Source organism: Myxine glutinosa, chromosome 1 (assembly GCF_964187855.1).
Source record: "Myxine glutinosa chromosome 1, kmMyxGlut1.1, whole genome shotgun sequence".
In the NCBI taxonomy this organism is placed as follows: Eukaryota; Metazoa; Chordata; class Myxini; order Myxiniformes; family Myxinidae; genus Myxine; species Myxine glutinosa.
The window spans coordinates 367,916,877-367,936,738 of NC_136261.1; the positions used below are offsets into that span (position 1 = coordinate 367,916,877).

The 19,862-nt window shown below is 43.6% G+C and overlaps 1 protein-coding gene across 1 annotated transcript in view; it reads right to left on the reverse strand.

Annotated features, from left to right (window-relative positions):
• Positions 1 to 19,815, reverse strand: part of TIMM17B (translocase of inner mitochondrial membrane 17B) — a 38,327-nt gene extending 18,512 nt beyond the window's left edge. Inside the window, exons 1-4 of the mRNA XM_068100470.2 lie at positions 19,572 to 19,815; positions 1,911 to 2,010; positions 1,732 to 1,795; positions 1,501 to 1,629 (exon numbers count right to left, since the gene is read on the reverse strand). Of these exons, the coding sequence (XP_067956571.1) occupies positions 1,501 to 1,629; positions 1,732 to 1,795; positions 1,911 to 2,010; positions 19,572 to 19,597 (319 nt within the window). The 5' untranslated portion in view covers positions 19,598 to 19,815. The remainder of the gene's footprint in view (positions 1 to 1,500; positions 1,630 to 1,731; positions 1,796 to 1,910; positions 2,011 to 19,571) is intronic.
• Positions 19,816 to 19,862: the final 47 nt, after the last annotated feature.

Below are 19,862 nucleotides of genomic sequence, written 5' to 3' on the forward strand. Positions count from 1 at the left end.
CACACACCTTTGGTCTCTCCTTCGAACTTGTAAGCAGAGCAGTGAGTGCAGACTTGGTCCATTCGGCCAATGTCTGCGTGAGTTGTTGGGTCAGCCAGGTCATACGTGAATGCCTCCCTTTTGTTACTTTGTGTCCGGGCCCGAGCTCGTGCTTCTGCAGTGCGGTGACGGTTTGCCTCGTGTCTTGCATCACACTCTTCCTCAGTCGCGTTTACTCGCTGTTGTTGTTGCCGATGAGCCTGTTCATTGAGCCTGGTCGATCGCTCATCTTGTGTCTCATTTACTCGCAGTTGTTGTTGCCGATGAGCCTGTTCATTGAGCCTGGTTGATCGCTCATCTTGTGTCTCATTTACTCGCTGTTGTTGTTGCAGATGAGCCTGCTCATTGAGCCTGGTTGTTCGCTCCTCTTCGGTCACCTGTTGTCTCTCAGTCTGTTTTCGCTTAGCTGCAGCTGTCGTCGGACCAATGCAGCTCTTCCTTTTTCGGGGCATTTCGGAGATTTTGATCAGAAACTGCGTGGAATTAGGCCTGGGTCATCTAAAAGCAGAAAATCGAAAATCCTCATGAAAAAGAAGAAAATAGAAAATCATGAAGTGGAATTTAATTGAGAAACTGCATCATGTAAAATCAGAGAATCCAGAATCAGAAAAAGTGATCAGAAACTGCGTGGAAGTCGGAAGTCATTGTCATCAATTGAATGTCGCATTTATTTTTTATTCCCTGTCAAATGGCATTGGTCCCGCATTCCGAACCCGGAAGTCGGAAGTCATTGTCGTCAAATAAATGTAGCATGTGTTTCACTCTCTGTCACATGCCGTTGGTCCCATGTCAATCGGATGAAGTTGAAAAATGAATGTTACGAAATATGCTGATGACGTCATAATTTTAAAACCCGAAGGTTTTTTAGACATTTAAGGTGTGCTGTAGTTTCTCTGGGACGTACTGATTCCGAATATGAAGTTGAAAAATTAACGTTCCGAAATACGATGATGACGTCATAATTTTAAAACCCGAAGGTTTTTTAAAATTTTAAGGTGTGCTGTAGTTGCTCTGAGACGTACTGATTCCGAATATGCCTTTGGTTTTGCTCTGCGATGAGTAGTTCTCGAGTTATAAGAGGACAAACAAACAAACATACTTTACTGCTTCATATATATATATATATATATATATATATATATATATATTTATTTATATATGCTGCCTACCCAGATATATATAAAAAAGAAGACCATGTGTCAAAATCAAATTAATGTTTCACTCGACATCAAAACATTTTATAAGTTTGAATTTCGGATGAGGGAAGAGAAGTGGAGATACCAAAAAGCAATTTCCACCCTCAAAACCCAAAGGAGACAAAAATCATCAAACGGTTTGCCAGTGTGAAAATGGCACAAATATTTCCTCTCCACCCTGAGTTCCTGGATATTACAGTACGATAAGCAATTCTGCTTGAAACAAGTAATGAGGAAGTAATGAGGAATGAAGGTTGTTAGTTACTGCGAGAGGCAAGGATGGCTCCGGTAAGTGCTCCGCTGCTGATAGAATTCCAGGGATCTTCTTTGCCACGAATTCTGACGAGGCCGCAGTCAATGGTGGAGAACAAGCCACCCCAGACAGCAAAGCTGCCTGTCGACACAAAGATGTAACGCAAACTCAGCGGATATCAAACTTTCCAGGATTTGCTAATTTACATCATCGAGTGCAAGAGAAGAAAATAAGAAAGCTCACCTCCAATCTGCGGTGCCCTGCTCCTTATAGCATTCAGACTCCCCCGAAAACGATATTTCACACCCTTGAGAGGAATATTAAAATTAATCAGAAGAGGCACGTCACAACCTACAAAGGACAACTCTGGAAATATCATGGAAGCAGGTCTACCAAAGTAAAGTAAAAATGAAACCACTCACTGTTGGTGCATTTCTGAAGCCCTTAATGGCCTGAAAGATTCCACCACCAATCGCACCCATCGTGAAGGCACCTCCACAATCATCGACGATTCTCCAGGGACTACAAGGTGAACAATACAAAAGAGACTGGCTCAAACGTCCACCGACTTCACCTCTCCTTCTACAAACACTCCATAGTAAGCATGGCGGTGGAAACGATGCCACTGCACACTAATCATATACATTCTACCTGGTTCTAAGGTAATCATTGTCTACCCCCTACAAACAACACGGCCCACCCCTCTGGGAACCATAGCTCCAGCAAGGTTCATTGCAAGGTTCTCAGAAGGTCGAAGTAAACATTTCGGCTGTGACTTATCCGCTGTAACTTATGAGCAGTCACCGATATATTGTATCTGCACTCCTTATGCATTTGTATGCAAAAAGAGGGATTGGGGTGTTAAACTTGCATTACTAGATAGGGAACCTGGCTCTAAGCTACCAAGCCTGGGTTAAAATCCCGACCCAGCTATAAAGTGTCACTCCGGTGTTTTTTATTGGTGGACGCTAAAGATCCCATGGTGTCCTTTGCGAAAAGTAGGTGAGCGATCGCCGGAACTCTGAAAAAATGAAAAGTTCCTTCCCAAACTAGCAGAGGGCATTGCATCGGTGGCACAGCCGCAACCTCAGCCAATGATGCTACCCCACAGGCAGATGACAGGATATTGGGCATCTACGTCGAACACAGTGAACTCCGCGTTATGTGGTGCAGTCAGATTGGTTTGAGGCATCCAATAAGCAGAGTGTTCATTATTAGACCAAGCAAGCAACACATGATCAGTAGCAAAGTGGGGAAAACCCGTTTTCTTTTTCACGTGACTCACTGTTTGATCTAAGAAATGACCGGAATTTTTAATAAAAAAAATTACACACACTTCATTACTTGTTTATTAACCACTTCGGTATATTTTGAAACTCCACCTAAAAGAGCCTGGGGGCCTCCTACGTGTAAACCCCAGGACGACAAATCACATTATTGTTTTATGGAGCACGGTAAACTGGGATATTTATGAGCGACAACGAAAGTGGTTGTGTGCCTGCAACCACAACAATTTAGAAGCATTCAAGCCAAGCTCCATTATCGCAATCCATATGCGGATCAAAAACATTCCAAACCCGACTATGTTAAACAACGAGAACGGCACTCTCGGTAGAGAGCATACCTCCGCCAGGCTGAACAGTTTATGTTTTGTAATCAACTGATAGGCCGGATCCGGATCTGGATCTTTACCAAAATCAAATCGATTAGTCCTTATCACACACCCAACGTGTCCACCAAGTTTTGGCCGAATCCATACACAAACTTTTGAGATATCGTGTTCACAGACAGGCAGACAGACAAACAAACAACCAGACAGGTGGTGAAAACGTAACATACCAACGGAAGTACCCAGCGTTGCCCCGGGAAATTAATTTTTTTATACTTGGGCTAAGGCTCATAAGAGAGCTGACACAAACACACACACACACACATTTTTCATTTCTGTTCCTCACAATTCTATCCCTCTCTTTCATACACACACACACACACACACACACACACACACACACACACACACACACACACACACACACACACACACACACACACACACACACGCACGCACGCACGCACGCACGCACGCACACACACTTTAAAGGCCATTTTCCCTGCTAGAGCAGGGGTTAGCCTTGCGGTCCCCATGACAATCTTCTCCATTTTGCCCTATTTTCTGCATCTCCCCTTGTTAACCCCCTTGCCCGCATTTCTTCTTCCACCATCTTTAGCCAAGTCTTTCTCGGTCTTCCCCGTCCTCTACTTCCTTCTACATTCATTTCCATCCCTCTTCTCAACCAGTCACTTTCATCCTTCCTCAACACATGACAAAACCATCTCAACCTGTTCCTCTTCACAGCATCAATCACAGGCTCTATTCCCATCATCTTTCGCAATTCATCATTTGTCTTCCTCTCTCTCAACGATACTCCGCACATCCGTCGAACCATTCGTATTTCCACCCTTTCCAACCTACGTTGCTGCTCTACGTTCATTACCCATGTCTCGCTCCCATAAATCATAACACTTCTCACACATGTAGCATACACCTTTCCCTTCAGCTTCAACGACACTCCCCTCATCATCAGCACGCCACTCAGTTCCCGAAACTTCTTCAATGCACATCTCACTCGAGCAACCGTTGCCGAGTCTGATCCACCTTCTCCATTCAGCATGTCTCCGAGGTAGCAAAATGTTTTCACACCTTCCAGCTTCACGCCGTCTCCAAGATCCAACTCAACATTTCCTCCATCTGCAGCTCCCTCTGTGCACACCTTACATTTGAATGTAGCTGCCACACTGGTTAATGACCCTCTCAGACCACTACATTTTTGATGAACCCACTCAGCACACATTGTACATTGAATGGAGTTCACTCCGACACCCTTCCAACATACAGCACAGGGCCACTTCCCAGTTCTTTCCACCTCACCACATGCTTTACCACTTGCCATCACCTTCGTCTTTCCGATATTCACCTTCAGACCTTTTGTCTCCATACATTCCTTCCACTTGTTCATCTTTTCCTTCAGTCCATCCATACTTTCCGCAATCAACACCAGATCATCTGCATACAACAACTCCCACGGTAAACCCTCCTTTACGGTCTGAGCCAGCACCTCCATCACAGGTACAAATAGTAGTGGACTTAGTACCGACCCCTGATGCACTCCCACCTTCACCTCAAAAACACACACACACACACACACACACACACACACACACACACACACACACACACACACACACACACACACAATTAATTGTACAGTATCGGTTGTTCCTAAACTTAAATAATTTAAAGGATTGTTGTAAATGATGTTAATTTTACAACATCCCATATTCAACTTTATTTAAATTGTAAACCTCAAACACACACACACACACACACACACACACACACACACACACACACACACACACACACACACACACACACACACACACACACACACACACACACACACACACAATGAGCTTGGGGGAAGTGCCGTCACTACCGTCACTTCCTGGGATACTCTGAGTACCAGCAACGTCATAACAATGGTGCCGCTTTTCTCACCGCACTCAGCGCGACATTTCCTCAAGAGGAATTTCCTCCTCCCCTTGGATGCCAAACGTTGGGGATTGTCCATGCTCTTTCCTTTTCAAGCAAGGAAGCAGCACGTACCATTTTAAAGTCTTTGGTATGACTTGAACCGGTCCAAACCGGATGAGTGTTTTTTAAGAGACACCATCTCCTTACTGGATGGCTTTTGGCTCCCTATGGGAGCTCATCCACCATTTGCCAGGTGCTGTGTTTGGTCATGATAGGTTATCAGTCACTCTCCCCACTAGCAAAGCCAGTGTGGGGTGTCGATTTCGTCACCGACAACCCGACCATGCAATGAAATATGTATTTTAATATTTCCTGCATGACAAATTGGGGAATGTTGGGGAAAAATGCAGGCAGTGTATAAGCAACATACTCAATCAACGCCTGAACATGGAGGTGTTACAATAAACTTTGTAAGGCAATCTTTTTAATAACAGGCACACATGTAAACACAATAATCATTAAATTTGTGTTGTTCACAACAAATCATGACAACCTCAGCATGCGATCCTCATAAAAAGTATTATTCGATCGCTCCTGGGGAGAAAAATCCCAGGTAGTGTATAAGCACAAGACCCGATTGAGGCCAGAAGGCCAATTATCCGGTTTTATCTGGGGTCGATTTTTTAAAATTCAAACATAGCCCTCGACCTTCCTCTGGATGAAAGAGGAGGCCATGCAATATTTGGTTGCACTGTTTCCTGCAGGGTCAGAATGCATAAACACACAAAAACAAACATTCTTCCTTATTTATTAGGTCAGCTCATCTCAATTAGCAAAGAGATGAACTTATAAAGTGGGCCGTGATGTCTGGATGCCTGTCCGTCTCTATCTGGTTGTCCGTCCGGTCGTCCGTCCATTAACTTTTCGCTACTCCTCCCTTTTCACCTGGCTGATTGTTCTGAAACTGGACACATATGTACAAGACAGTAGCCCACACAATCGCTCATGCTTCAATTTTAGATAAAAGGGGCTCCTAGCGGGGGTTACCCCCCAACCTACGTATCCCTACTTATTCCAAGCGGTGGGGGGTCCCTTCCAAAATTATCCCATAAACGTACTGTCCTTTCCAAAAACAGCCAAGCTTTACTACATTATCACGTAAACGTAGTGTCCTTCCCAAAAACAGCCCAACTTTACTACATTATCCTGTAAACGTAGTGTCCCTTCCAAAGACGGCTCAACTTTACGACATGATAACATAAACGTAGTGTCCCGAAAAAACCCCAACTTTACATGATCACGTACACATCGTGTCCCAAAAATAGCCCAATTTTACTCCATTATCAGGTAAATGTGGTGTCCCCAAAACAGCCCAACCTTACTCCATGATCATGCAAACCTAGTGTCCCTTCCAAAGACAGCTCAACTTTACCACATGATCAAGCAAACGTAGTGTGCCAAAAACAGACTAAATTTATTCCATGATCACGTCAACATAATGTCCCTTCCAAAAACAGCTCAACTTTAAGACATGATCAGGTAAACGTATTGTCCCAAAAACATCCCAACTTTACTACATGATCAGGTAAAAGTAATGTCCCAAAAACAACCAACTTTACTCCATGATCATGTAAACGTAGTGTCCGTTCCAAAGACAGCTCAACATCACTCCATTATCCCGTATATGTAGTGTCCCATCCAAAAACAGTCCAACGTTACTACATGATCATGCAAATGTAGTGTATCTTCCAAAACATCTTAACTTTACTACGTGATCATCTAAACGTAGTGTCCCTTCCAAAAACAACCCAACTTTACTGCATGATCAGGTAAACGTAATGTCCCCAAAACAACCTAACTTTACTACATGATCAGGTAAACGCAGTGTCCACAAAAACAGCCCAACTTTACTACATGATCAGGTAAACGTAATGTCCCAAACACAGCCCAACCTTACTACATGATCAGGTAAACGCAGTGTCCCCAAAACAGCCCAACTTTACTACAACAACACAACAACATGCATTTTAAGGCCATTTTCCCTGCTAGAGCGGGGGTTAGCCTTGCGGTCCCCATGACAATCTTCTCCATCTTGCCCTATTTTCTGCATCTCTCCTTGTTAACCCCCTTGCCCGCATTTCTTCTTCCACCATCTTTAGCCAAGTCTTTCTCGGTCTTCCCCGTCCTCTACTTCCTTCTACATTCATTTCCATCACTCTTCTCAACCAGTCACTTTCATCCTTCCTCAACACATGACCAAACCATCTCAACCTGTTCCTCTTCACAGCATCAATCACAGGCTCTATTCCCATCATTTTTCGCAATTCATCATTTGTCTTCCTCTCTCTCAACAATACGCTGCACATCCATCAAACCATTCGCATTTCCACCCTTTCCAACCTTCGTTGCTTCTCTACGTTCATTACCCATGTCTCGCTCCCATAAATCATAACACTTCTCACACATGCAGCATACACCTTTCCCTTCAGCTTCAACAACACTCCCCTCCTCATCAGCACGCCACTCAGTTCCCGAAACTTCTTCCATGCACATCTCACTCCAGCAACCATTGCCGAGTCTGATCCACCTTCTTCATTCAGCATGTCTCCAAGGTAGCAAAATGTTTTCACACCTTCCAGCTTCACGCCGTCTCCAAGATCCAACTCAACATTTCCTCCATCTGCAGCTCCCTCTGTGCACACCTCACATTTGAATGTAGCTGCCACACTGGTTAATGACCCTCTCAGACCACTACATTTTTGATGAACCCACTCAGCGCACATTGTACATTGAATGGAGTTCACTCCGACACCCTTCCTGCACACAGCACAGGGCCACTTCCCAGTTCTTTCCACCTCACCACATGCTTTACCACTTGCCATCACCTTCGTCTTTCCGATATTCACCTTCAGACCTTTTGTCTCCATACATTCCTTCCACTTGTTCATCTTTTCCTTCAGTCCATCCATACTTTCCGCAATCAACACCAGATCATCTGCATACAACAACTCCCACGGTAAACCCTCCTTTACGTTCTGAGCCAGCACCTCCATCACAGCTACAAATAGTAGTGGACTTAGTACCGACCCCTGATGCACTCCCACCTTCACCTCAAACTCACCACTGTTCCCGTCCTTCGTCCTTACAGCTGTGCGCGCTCTTTTGTACATTGTCATCACAACTCTGATCAACCATGCCTCCACTCCTAACTTCCTCATTACCCATGTCAATACTTTGCATGGAACCCTATCGAATGCTTTCTCCAGATCAACAAACCGAAGAAACAACTTCTTCCTCTTTTCCATGTACTTCTCCTGCAACTGCCTCACAATAAAAAGTGCGTCTGTCGTTCCTCTTCCTGGCATAAATCCAAACTGCATTTCGTCGATCTTCACTTTCTTCCTTATCCTCCTCTCCAACACCCTTTCCAATACCTTCATTCCATGCTCCAATAACTTTATCACTCGGTACGAGCCACACTCCAGAGAGTCACCTTTCCCCTTGTATAGAGGGACGAGGGTACTCAGTTCCCAATCCACTGGAATGCGGCCTTCTTTCACAGCCAGATTACAGATCTCTGTCATTCTCTTCACACCCCAACTTCCTGCTGCCTTCAACGTATCTCCCACAACTCCCATCTGCCCTCCCGCTTTTCTACTCTTCATTGCTTTTATCGCTTCCTCAACTTCCTTCTCAGTTATCTTCTCTGCCGGTCCTAAAACTGGGTTACTCTCTATGTTGCCATCCCATTCATTCTCTGTATTCAACAGCATTTCCATATATCTTTTCCATCTTCCTTTAATTCCATCTGGGTCGACAATGATTTGTCCCACTTCATCCTTCAAGCAACTCACCCCCATCACATCACACCTCTCTTTCGCTATCTGCTTTGCAATCCTGAATACTGCTCTCTGATCCTCTTCCAAATCCAAGCGTTCTCCGAACATTTTCCTACATGCCTCCTGCGCCTTAGCTACCTCTTTCTTTGCAGCCTTCTTGGCTGCCTTATAACTTTCATGCTCTGCCTTTTCTGCTCCCGTACCCTTCGCCTTCTGCCACTCCTTGAACTTCTTCCTCTTCTCGTCAATCCTCTTTCCAACTTCATCATCCAACCACCATGTTTCCGAGTGCCTCGGTGGTCCTTTTGCCCATCCACATACCTCACCAACGGCTCCCAACAGACTCGCTTTCATTGACATCCAACCACTTTCAAGCTCAACCACATCATCCTCTACCCTACTCAGCCTCTCTTTGAATGCCTCCCTTACTGTCGCCTCTTTCAACCTCCACACCTTCATTCTCGGTTGGTACTTCACCCGCCGAGCTCTCCTTGCACCTTTCACCCTTATGTCGCAGACAACCAAGTGGTGCTGTGAAACAGCCACCTCCCCCGGGATCACCTTTGTGTCCCGGAGGTGCCCCCTAGGGTTGTTAGGGTTGTTTGGGTGCCCCCTATGGTTGTTAGGGTAAATGCAGTGTCCCCAAAACAGCCCAACTTTACTACATGATCAGGTAAACGCAGTGTCTCAAAAACAGCCCAACTTTACTACATGATCAGGTAAACATAGTGTCCCCAAAACAGCCCAACTTTACTACATTGACAGGTAAACATAATGTCCCAAAAACAGCCCAACTTTAATACATGATCAGGTAAACCCAGTCTCAAAAACAGCCCAACTTTACGACATGATCAGGTAAACGTAGTGTCCCAAAAACAACCCAACTTTACTACATAATCAGGTAAATGTAGTGTCCCCAAAAACAGCCCAACTTTACTGCATGATCAGGTAAACGTAGTGTCCCAAAAACAACCCAACTTTACGACATAATCAGGTAAACAGGAATACTGCTCTGGAATATTCAATGGAATACTGCTCTCCCCTCTGGGCTGGTGCTCCTGCCTCACACCTAGCTCGTCTTCATGCTGTTGAAACCAAAGCATTCAGAATCATTGGAATCTCCCGCGATGAAGCTAACTCCAAGGGCCTCTCACTCACTCACCGCAGGCAGGTTGGTGGTCTTTCCATCTTCTACCGACTCCTCTCTGGCCTTGCCCCCCCAGCTCTCTCTGCGCTCTGTCCCGCAAATATTCCTACAGGTCGCACAAGATCTGCCTGCAACCCTCTTATGGTCAAACTGCCAAAATCAAGACTCTCTGCTCACCTTCACTCCTTCATTCCTCTCTTCTCCCGCCTCTGGAACAAACTCCCTCACTCTCTTCAATCCCACTCCACCCTCCAGGTCTTTAAAACTGCTGTTCACCACCATCTCTTATCTTCCCCCATCCAAAACCTTGATCTTTTCTACCCCCGCTAATTTCACCCCAATTCCACTTTTTTGAAATACCAACTTCTGTCCTGGAAGTCCTTGGTATCCTTGTGTATTACACCTTCCCCTCCCCCCCCCCCCCTTCCCACGCCCCCTTCCCCCAGGCCCTCTCCCTCCCGCGCTCCTCCCTGCTCTCAGGTGTTGTGTTTGTGTGCTTCCCCTTCTCTCCCCATCTTGTTTTCCACTCCCTCTTTTTGTGTGTTTTGTTTGCCTGGTTGATTTGTTTGTGAAGTAAATGTTAGCTCTTCCACGAGCCTCGATTCAGTATACAAAAAAAAAAACAAAAAAAAAAAACGTAGTGTCCCCAAAAACAGCCCAACTTCACTACACGATCAGGTAAACGGTCTCAAAAACAGCCCAACTTTACGACATAATCAGGTAAACGTAGTGTCCCAAAAACAACCCAACTTTACTACATAATCAGGTAAACGTAGTGTCCCCAAAAACAGCCCAACTTTACAACACGATCAGGTAAATGCAGTGTCCCCCAAAACAGCCCAACTTTACTACATGATCAGGTAAATGTAGTGTCCCAAAAACAGCCCAACTTTACTACCTGATCAGGTAAACGTAGTGACCCAAAAACAGCCCAACTTTACTACATGATCAGGTAAACGTAGTGTCCCCAAAACAGCCCAACTTTACGATATGATCAGGTAAACGTAGTGTCCCAAAAACAACCCAACTTTACTATATGATCAGGTAAACGTAGTGTCCCCAAAAACAGCCTAACTTTACGACACGATCAGGTAAATGCAGTGTCCCCAAAAACAGCCCAACTTTACTGCATGATCAGGTGAACGTAGTGTCCCCAAAACAGCCTCAATTTACTGTATGATCAGGTAAACGTAGTGTCCCCAAAACAGCCCAACTTTACTATGTGATCAGGTAAACGTAGTGTCTCAAAAACAGCCCAACTTTACTACATGATCAGGTAAACGTAGTGTACCCAAAACAGCCCAACTTTACTATATGATCAGGTAAACGTAGAGTCCCCAAAAACAGCCCAAATTTACTACACGATCAGGCAAACGCAGTGTCTCAAAAACAGCCCAACTTTACGACATGATCAGGTAAACGTAGTGTCCCCAAAACAGCCCAACTTTACAACACGATCAGGTAAATGCAGTGTCCCCCAAAACAGCCCAACTTTACTACATGATCAGGTAAATGTAGTGTCCCAAAAACAGCCCAACTTTACTACCTGATCAGGTAAACGCAGTCTCAAAAACAGCCCAACTTTACTACATAATCAGGTAAACGTAGTGTCCCCAAAAACAGCCCAACTTTACGACATGATCAGGTAAACGTAGTGTCCCAAAAACAGCCAAACTTTACGACATGATCAGGTAAACGTAGTGACCCAAAAACAGCCCAACTTTACTACATGATCAGGTAAACGTAGTGTCCCAAAAACAACCCAACTTTACTATATGATCAGGTAAACGTAGTGTCCCCAAAAACAGCCTAACTTTACGACACGATCAGGTAAATGCAGTGTCCCCAAAAACAGCCCAACCTTACTCCATGATCAGGTAAACGTAGTGTCCCAAAAACAGCCCAACTTTACTACATGATCAGGTAAACGTAGTGTCCCCAAAACAGCCCAACTTTACTATATGATCAGGTAAACGTAGTGTCCCAAAAACAGCCCAACTTTACTACACGATCAGGTAAACGCAGTGTCTCAAAAACAGCCCAACTTTACTACATGATCAGGTGAATGTAGTGTCCCCAAAACAGCCCAACTTTACTATATGATCAGTTAAACGTAGTGTCCCGAAAACAGCCCAACTTTACGATATGATCAGGTAAACGTAGTGTCCCAAAAACAGCCCAACTTTACTACATGATCAGGTAAACGTAGTGTACCCAAAACAGCCCAACTTTACTATATGATCAGGTAAACGTAGTGTCCCCAAAAACAGCCCAACTTTACTACACGATCAGGTAAACGGTGTCTCAAAAACAGCCCAACTTTACTACACGATCAGGTAAACGCAGTGCCTCAAAAACAAATCAACTTTACGACATGATCAGGTAAACCTAGTGTCCCCAAAACAGCCCAACTTTACTACATGATCAGGTAAACATAGTGTCCCCAAAACAGTCCAACTTTACAATATGATCAGGTAAACGTAGTGTCCCAAAAACAGCCCAACTTTACTACACGATCAGGTAAACACGGTGTCTCAAAAACAGCCCAACTTTACTGCATGATCAGGTGAACGTAGTGTCCCCAAAACAGCCCAAATTTACTACATGATCAGGTAAACGTAGTGTACCCAAAACAGCCCAACTTTACTATATGATCAGGTAAACGTAGTGTCCCCAAAAACAGCCCAAATTTACTACACGATCAGGTAAACGCAGTGTCTCAAAAACAGCCCAACTTTACTACATGATCAGGTAAACGTAGTGTCCCCAAAACAGCCCAACTTTACTATATGATCAGGTAAACGTAGTGCCCCAAAACAGCCCAACTTTACGACACGATCAGGTAAACGTAGTGTCCCCAAAACAGCCTAACTTTACTATATGATCAGGTAAACGTAGTGTCCCCAAAAACAGCCCAACTTTACTACACGATCAGGTAAACGCAGTGTCTCAAAAACAGCCCAACTTTACTACACGATCAGGTAAACGCAGTGTCTCAAAAACAGCCCAACTTTATTACATGATCAGGTAAACGTAGTGTCCCCAAAACAGCCCAACTTTACTACATGATCAGGTAAACGTAGTGTCCCCAAAACAGCCCAACTTTACTATATGATCAGGTAAACGTAGTGCCCCAAAAACAGCCCAACTTTACTACACGATCAGGTAAACGCAGTGTCTCAAAAACAGCCCAACTTTACTACATTATCAGGTGAACGTAGTGTCCCCAAAACAGCCCAACTTTACTATATGATCAGGTAAACGTAGTGTCTCAAAAACAGCCCAACTTTACTACATGATCAGGTAAACGTAGTGTACCCAAAACAGCCCAACTTTACTATATGATCAGGTAAACGTAGAGTCCCCAAAAACAGCCCAAATTTACTACACGATCAGGCAAACGCAGTGTCTCAAAAACAGCCCAACTTTACGACATGATCAGGTAAACGTAGTGTCCCCAAAACAGCCCAACTTTACAACACGATCAGGTAAATGCAGTGTCCCCCAAAACAGCCCAACTTTACTACATGATCAGGTAAATGTAGTGTCCCAAAAACAGCCCAACTTTACTACCTGATCAGGTAAACGCAGTCTCAAAAACAGCCCAACTTTACTACATAATCAGGTAAACGTAGTGTCCCCAAAAACAGCCCAACTTTACGACATGATCAGGTAAACGTAGTGTCCCAAAAACAGCCAAACTTTACGACATGATCAGGTAAACGTAGTGTCCCAAAAACAACCCAACTTTACTATATGATCAGGTAAACGTAGTGTCCCCAAAAACAGCCTAACTTTACGACACGATCAGGTAAATGCAGTGTCCCCAAAAACAGCCCAACCTTACTCCATGATCAGGTAAACGTAGTGTCCCAAAAACAGCCCAACTTTACTACATGATCAGGTAAACGTAGTGTCCCCAAAACAGCCCAACTTTACTATATGATCAGGTAAACGTAGTGTCCCAAAAACAGCCCAACTTTACTACACGATCAGGTAAACGCAGTGTCTCAAAAACAGCCCAACTTTACTACATGATCAGGTGAATGTAGTGTCCCCAAAACAGCCCAACTTTACTATATGATCAGTTAAACGTAGTGTCCCGAAAACAGCCCAACTTTACGATATGATCAGGTAAACGTAGTGTCCCAAAAACAGCCCAACTTTACTACATGATCAGGTAAACGTAGTGTACCCAAAACAGCCCAACTTTACTATATGATCAGGTAAACGTAGTGTCCCCAAAAACAGCCCAACTTTACTACACGATCAGGTAAACGGTGTCTCAAAAACAGCCCAACTTTACTACACGATCAGGTAAACGCAGTGCCTCAAAAACAAATCAACTTTACGACATGATCAGGTAAACCTAGTGTCCCCAAAACAGCCCAACTTTACTACATGATCAGGTAAACATAGTGTCCCCAAAACAGTCCAACTTTACAATATGATCAGGTAAACGTAGTGTCCCAAAAACAGCCCAACTTTACTACACGATCAGGTAAACACGGTGTCTCAAAAACAGCCCAACTTTACTGCATGATCAGGTGAACGTAGTGTCCCCAAAACAGCCCAAATTTACTACATGATCAGGTAAACGTAGTGTACCCAAAACAGCCCAACTTTACTATATGATCAGGTAAACGTAGTGTCCCCAAAAACAGCCCAAATTTACTACACGATCAGGTAAACGCAGTGTCTCAAAAACAGCCCAACTTTACTACATGATCAGGTAAACGTAGTGTCCCCAAAACAGCCCAACTTTACTATATGATCAGGTAAACGTAGTGCCCCAAAACAGCCCAACTTTACGACACGATCAGGTAAACGTAGTGTCCCCAAAACAGCCTAACTTTACTATATGATCAGGTAAACGTAGTGTCCCCAAAAACAGCCCAACTTTACTACACGATCAGGTAAACGCAGTGTCTCAAAAACAGCCCAACTTTACTACACGATCAGGTAAACGCAGTGTCTCAAAAACAGCCCAACTTTATTACATGATCAGGTAAACGTAGTGTCCCCAAAACAGCCCAACTTTACTACATGATCAGGTAAACGTAGTGTCCCCAAAACAGCCCAACTTTACTATATGATCAGGTAAACGTAGTGCCCCAAAAACAGCCCAACTTTACTACACGATCAGGTAAACGCAGTGTCTCAAAAACAGCCCAACTTTACTACATTATCAGGTGAACGTAGTGTCCCCAAAACAGCCCAACTTTACTATATGATCAGGTAAACGTAGTGTCTCAAAAACAGCCCAACTTTACTACATGATCAGGTAAACGTAGTGTACCCAAAACAGCCCAACTTTACTATATGATCAGGTAAACGTAGAGTCCCCAAAAACAGCCCAAATTTACTACACGATCAGGCAAACGCAGTGTCTCAAAAACAGCCCAACTTTACGACATGATCAGGTAAACGTAGTGTCCCCAAAACAGCCCAACTTTACAACACGATCAGGTAAATGCAGTGTCCCCCAAAACAGCCCAACTTTACTACATGATCAGGTAAATGTAGTGTCCCAAAAACAGCCCAACTTTACTACCTGATCAGGTAAACGCAGTCTCAAAAACAGCCCAACTTTACTACATAATCAGGTAAACGTAGTGTCCCCAAAAACAGCCCAACTTTACGACATGATCAGGTAAACGTAGTGTCCCAAAAACAGCCAAACTTTACGACATGATCAGGTAAACGTAGTGACCCAAAAACAGCCCAACTTTACTACATGATCAGGTAAACGTAGTGTCCCAAAAACAACCCAACTTTACTATATGATCAGGTAAACGTAGTGTCCCCAAAAACAGCCTAACTTTACGACACGATCAGGTAAATGCAGTGTCCCCAAAAACAGCCCAACCTTACTCCATGATCAGGTAAACGTAGTGTCCCAAAAACAGCCCAACTTTACTACATGATCAGGTAAACGTAGTGTCCCCAAAACAGCCCAACTTTACTATATGATCAGGTAAACGTAGTGTCCCAAAAACAGCCCAACTTTACTACACGATCAGGTAAACGCAGTGTCTCAAAAACAGCCCAACTTTACTACATGATCAGGTGAATGTAGTGTCCCCAAAACAGCCCAACTTTACTATATGATCAGTTAAACGTAGTGTCCCGAAAACAGCCCAACTTTACGATATGATCAGGTAAACGTAGTGTCCCAAAAACAGCCCAACTTTACTACATGATCAGGTAAACGTAGTGTACCCAAAACAGCCCAACTTTACTATATGATCAGGTAAACGTAGTGTCCCCAAAAACAGCCCAACTTTACTACACGATCAGGTAAACGGTGTCTCAAAAACAGCCCAACTTTACTACACGATCAGGTAAACGCAGTGCCTCAAAAACAAATCAACTTTACGACATGATCAGGTAAACCTAGTGTCCCCAAAACAGCCCAACTTTACTACATGATCAGGTAAACATAGTGTCCCCAAAACAGTCCAACTTTACAATATGATCAGGTAAACGTAGTGTCCCAAAAACAGCCCAACTTTACTACACGATCAGGTAAACACGGTGTCTCAAAAACAGCCCAACTTTACTGCATGATCAGGTGAACGTAGTGTCCCCAAAACAGCCCAAATTTACTACATGATCAGGTAAACGTAGTGTACCCAAAACAGCCCAACTTTACTATATGATCAGGTAAACGTAGTGTCCCCAAAAACAGCCCAAATTTACTACACGATCAGGTAAACGCAGTGTCTCAAAAACAGCCCAACTTTACTACATGATCAGGTAAACGTAGTGTCCCCAAAACAGCCCAACTTTACTATATGATCAGGTAAACGTAGTGCCCCAAAACAGCCCAACTTTACGACACGATCAGGTAAACGTAGTGTCCCCAAAACAGCCTAACTTTACTATATGATCAGGTAAACGTAGTGTCCCCAAAAACAGCCCAACTTTACTACACGATCAGGTAAACGCAGTGTCTCAAAAACAGCCCAACTTTACTACACGATCAGGTAAACGCAGTGTCTCAAAAACAGCCCAACTTTATTACATGATCAGGTAAACGTAGTGTCCCCAAAACAGCCCAACTTTACTACATGATCAGGTAAACGTAGTGTCCCCAAAACAGCCCAACTTTACTATATGATCAGGTAAACGTAGTGCCCCAAAAACAGCCCAACTTTACTACACGATCAGGTAAACGCAGTGTCTCAAAAACAGCCCAACTTTACTACATTATCAGGTGAACGTAGTGTCCCCAAAACAGCCCAACTTTACTATATGATCAGGTAAACGTAGTGTCCCCAAAACAGCCCAACTTTACTATATGATCAGGTAAACGTAGTGTCCCCAAAACAGGCCAACTTTACTACATGATCAGGTAAACGTAGTGTACCCAAAACAGCCCAACTTTACTATATGATCAGGTAAACGTAGTGTCCCCAAAAACAGCCCAACTTTACTACACGATCAGGTAAACGCAGTGTCTCAAAAACAGCCCAACTTTACTGTATGATCAGGTAAACGTAGTGTCCCCAAAACAGCCCAACTTTACTATATGATCAGGTAAACGTAGTGTCCCCAAAAACAGCCTAACTTTACGACACGATCAGGTAAATGCAGTGTCCCCAAAAACAGCCCAACCTTACTCCATGATCAGGTAAACGTAGTGTCCCAAAAACAGCCCAACTTTACTACATGATCAGGTAAACGTAGTGTCCCCAAAACAGCCCAACTTTACTATATGATCAGGTAAACGTAGTGTCCCAAAAACAGCCCAACTTTACTACACGATCAGGTAAACGCAGTGTCTCAAAAACAGCCCAACTTTACTACATGATCAGGTGAATGTAGTGTCCCCAAAACAGCCCAACTTTACTATATGATCAGTTAAACGTAGTGTCCCGAAAACAGCCCAACTTTACGATATGATCAGGTAAACGTAGTGTCCCAAAAACAGCCCAACTTTACTACATGATCAGGTAAACGTAGTGTACCCAAAACAGCCCAACTTTACTATATGATCAGGTAAACGTAGTGTCCCCAAAAACAGCCCAACTTTACTACACGATCAGGTAAACGGTGTCTCAAAAACAGCCCAACTTTACTATACGATCAGGTAAACGCAGTGCCTCAAAAACAAATCAACTTTACGACATGATCAGGTAAACGTAGTGTCCCCAAAACAGCCCAACTTTACTATATGATCAGGTAAACCTAGTGTCCCCAAAACAGCCCAACTTTACTACATGATCAGGTAAACATAGTGTCCCCAAAACAGTCCAACTTTACAATATGATCAGGTAAACGTAGTGTCCCAAAAACAGCCCAACTTTACTACACGATCAGGTAAACACGGTGTCTCAAAAACAGCCCAACTTTACTGCATGATCAGGTGAACGTAGTGTCCCCAAAACAGCCCAAATTTACTATATGATCAGGTAAACGTAGTGTCTCAAAAACAGCCCAACTTTACTACATGATCAGGTAAACGTAGTGTACCCAAAACAGCCCAACTTTACTATATGATCAGGTAAACGTAGTGTCCCCAAAAACAGCCCAAATTTACTACACGATCAGGTAAACGCAGTGTCTCAAAAACAGCCCAACTTTACTACATGATCAGGTAAACGTAGTGTCCCCAAAACAGCCCAACTTTACTATATGATCAGGTAAACGTAGTGCCCCAAAACAGCCCAACTTTACGACACGATCAGGTAAACGTAGTGTCCCCAAAACAGCCTAACTTTACTATATGATCAGGTAAACGTAGTGTCCCCAAAAACAGCCCAACTTTACTACACGATCAGGTAAACGCAGTGTCTCAAAAACAGCCCAACTTTACTACACGATCAGGTAAACGCAGTGTCTCAAAAACAGCCCAACTTTATTACATGATCAGGTAAACGTAGTGTCCCCAAAACAGCCCAACTTTACTACATGATCAGGTAAACGTAGTGTCCCCAAAACAGCCCAACTTTACTATATGATCAGGTAAACGTAGTGCCCCAAAAACAGCCCAACTTTACTACACGATCAGGTAAACGCAGTGTCTCAAAAACAGCCCAACTTTACTACATTATCAGGTGAACGTAGTGTCCCCAAAACAGCCCAACTTTACTATATGATCAGGTAAACGTAGTGTCCCCAAAACAGCCCAACTTTACTATATGATCAGGTAAACGTAGTGTCCCCAAAACAGGCCAACTTTACTACATGATCAGGTAAACGTAGTGTACCCAAAACAGCCCAACTTTACTATATGATCAGGTAAACGTAGTGTCCCCAAAAACAGCCCAACTTTACTACACGATCAGGTAAACGCAGTGTCTCAAAAACAGCCCAACTTTACTGTATGATCAGGTAAACGTAGTGTCCCCAAAACAGCCCAACTTTACTGTATGATCAGGTAAACGTAGTGTCCCAAAAACAACCCAACGTGATCACATTTCGTTCCAGAGCGAGGGTAAAACTTTACGCGCGCACGTGGGAACAAAAGACCCGGTTGGCATTACAGGGTGAGCCACCTGGGCAACATGGTAACAAACAACAATGTAACGAATATCGTTAATACATGGTCACCCACCAAGGTTCTCGAATATACTCCTCCATAGTGGCCTCGTGACGTCAACGGTCAAATCCATCGTTTGTTGTTGTTTTATCAAAAAAACTACTTTTAAATGATAATTCTCGGTTAAAAAAAGAAAGGAATTGTTGAAATTTTTAAAATTTAATATCGCTATGATATAAAAATTAAAAGGGAATAGGAGTAAAGAGGTGACCTATAATATCAACAGAGGATACGCAGTGTATACTGTACAATATACTGTACATACAGATAGCTCGTAATTCACAAATCACAATACGAATTAATAGC